Consider the following 2,784-nt stretch of genomic DNA (forward strand, 5'->3'; position numbering starts at 1 on the left):
GATCATTTTAGCAACAGGTTTGATCACTTTAGCGACCGTTTTTAACTTTTTAGCTACTGTTTTGATCATTTTAGCTAGTTTTGATCATTTTAGCTTCAGTTTTGATCATTTTAGCTTCAGTTTTGATCATTTTAGCTTCAGTTTTGATCATTTTAGCTACTGTTTTGATCATTTTAGTTTTGATCATTTTAGCTTCTGTTTACTTTAAATTGGTTTCTGCTCTTTGTAGTTTGCTCTACTTGGTTCAACTTAATCAAATGTCAGAAAAGTCTTCCGGGTTCCAGGTTCTGGTCCCAATTAGCTACCAGTTAACACACCTGTGTAAACCACCGCGGTGATGACGGCAGCGACGAAGGGAACCCTGAGCGTCTCCTGCAGTTTGTGCGCGTGCATGGCCGCAGCTTGCACCGTGAAAGCGCAGGCCAGCTCCACGGCCGCAGCCTCCAGAACTGTCCCGCCGAGAGGGTCAAAACATCGGAACCCGAACTTTTGGTGTCGGAGGTGCATGTCCGACAAACCCAGCGACCACGCGGAGGCTGCGAAGACGCGCGCGGCGGCCGCGGCTCCGAACTGGAACGCCATGAGAAGCACGGCGGCCCGGACGCTGCGGGCCCCGCGGCAAACGCTCTCCAGAGCCGCGCTGGGGTTACACGTCGCCCCCCGAAAACTGAACAAGTGGACGACTGTGATGGTGTAGGTGAGCGCTGCGCTGCCAGGCGGCGCCAGCCCGCCAGTTTGAGCCAGAAGTTTGAGCTCGTGCGTGCAGCAGCACAGCTGGAACGTGGACACAGTTTCCAGCAAGTAGAGCCGATAAACTTCGCCGAGAAGAGGCGCCGCCGCCCGGCGCGTGGCCTCGCACAGCAGCACGGCGGCGGCCAGCACCGACAGGGAAACCCACAGGTCAGTCATGTCCCAGTTTGAACTCCCCTGACTCCCAGTGACGGCTGGGTCTTGAGGCACAAACTGTTCTCGTTCATTAAAGCACTTGTCCACGGTGGCTCACCGCTCCAAAGTCCAGTTGATCCACGCGGCCGCGTCAAACCGCGCGCTTCCAAACCGGAACTAGAGCGGCACGGCCTTCAAAACAAAAGCGTTAATGATTTTTTTTAATTTACTGCCGAAAACTCAAATTGGAAATAATTAATAAATGCATGTCTTGAAATTGTTCTCAAAGCATTTTTCTTCAACCAGTTACGTTTTTGCTCATTTATCGTGAAAACCAGACAGTTGAGGTTATCGGAAATATTTTCAAATTTGTTACACAAAGACAAGTGTTGCGCTTTAATTTGTGGAAAGTTCCCTACTTTTAAAATTAAGAAAATCCCTTACTTGAAATATAAAACAAATGCACTAATATGTACAAAAGTAACTTTGTGACGTTTATTTGTCTTACTGGATGAGGGAAAACTCTATTATAACAAAAAAAAACTTTCCAAATATTGTTGCTATTCTGTAACTTCAACTTTAAAATATACTGAAAATTTAAATACTTTAAGTATTTGTTTTTGAGACGCTGCGCTATAAATGTTGGTAAATGGCTTTTATTTTTAAGGTTTAGGCTGGAATTTGGATCGATGCAGTAAAATATTTCACACTTGACAGTACTTTGTGGCAGAGGGAAAAGTTGAGGGTCAAATTTCTGCTCGTGAACATTTGAGAATTGTCAGTCAGCAAGTTATTTGTTAATGTGCCTTAAGGAAATAAACTGTCATCTTAAAGCAATAAAAACTACTATACGCCTCACAACGATGTTTTTGACACACAGATAATTCCTAAAAATTAAATTAAAATTTTGATAAATTCTTATAAAGTTGCCACAATATTTAATTCCTCTAATAATAGCACGTTAGTGTTCAAGTTCATGTTTCTTAAATTTTCAAATATAAATGCTGTCCACTTGTCATAAAGTTGTCATAAAGTTGTCATAAAGTTGTCATAAAGTTGTCAAACTTGTCATAAAGTTGTCAAACTTGTCATAAAGTTGTCAAACTTGTCATAAAGTTGTCATAAAGTTGTCATAAAGTTGTCATAAACTTATTATAAAGTTATCAGCTTGCACATGGCCTGCTGGTGTTCATCAGGACCGTCAGAGCTCAGACTGTTGAGCGACGCTCAGTTTTAGCTCGATCACCAGAACTGACCGAGTTAAAACTTTTAACTGTGGCTGCCATTTTGAATCAACTCCAGAATTAAAGTCCAAGTCAACTTTATTGTCGTTTCCATCTCATGCAGTACATGAAGTGGAATGAAATTGTGTACACAGGGTCCCAGTTACTCCCCAAAATAGCAAAATATAAAGTATAAAAAGAATAGTAAATAAGGATCTAAGATATACACCAAACAAACGGTACGCTAAAATATCTAAGATATAAACGCTAATAACGTAAAACAATGCGGTGTAACAACAGCAGCCCGAACATGAGTCTGTGGTGAGCAGATGGGTATAAATGAATACAGCAGCGTGAGATAATCAGCAGCGTGAGATAATCAGCAGCGTGAGATAATCAGCAGCAGTTAAGTCGCATATCACCAATTAAAGTGGCATTACAGTGATTATTTTTTTCTTCTTCTTGGTGATTATCCTGGTTTGGGATTTACGAGTCTGTAACAGCTTCAGGGTAGAAATTTAGATCTGACAAAATTATTGTTCAGACTTTTTAAAATTGATCCAGTGGTTTAGGAGCTAATAATTACTTCAAACTGTATATAAGCACAGATAGTGATTTTTTTTTTTTTATTTGTCCCCAAAATTCATTCAATCTTTGTAGAGGTCTCAAAACCAAC

The 2,784-nt window shown here is 41.3% G+C and overlaps 1 protein-coding gene across 1 annotated transcript in view; it reads right to left on the reverse strand.

Moving 5' to 3' along the window:
• LOC119419887 (aquaporin-11-like) overlaps positions 1 to 909 on the reverse strand; it is a 3,623-nt gene extending 2,714 nt beyond the window's left edge. The window contains exon 1 of the mRNA XM_037687253.1: positions 318 to 909. Coding sequence (XP_037543181.1) covers positions 318 to 909 — 592 coding nt within the window. The remainder of the gene's footprint in view (positions 1 to 317) is intronic.
• Positions 910 to 2,784: the final 1,875 nt, after the last annotated feature.

Source organism: Nematolebias whitei, chromosome 14 (assembly GCF_014905685.2).
Source record: "Nematolebias whitei isolate Nwh7 chromosome 14, NemWhi1, whole genome shotgun sequence".
Taxonomy (NCBI): Eukaryota; Metazoa; Chordata; class Actinopteri; order Cyprinodontiformes; family Rivulidae; genus Nematolebias; species Nematolebias whitei.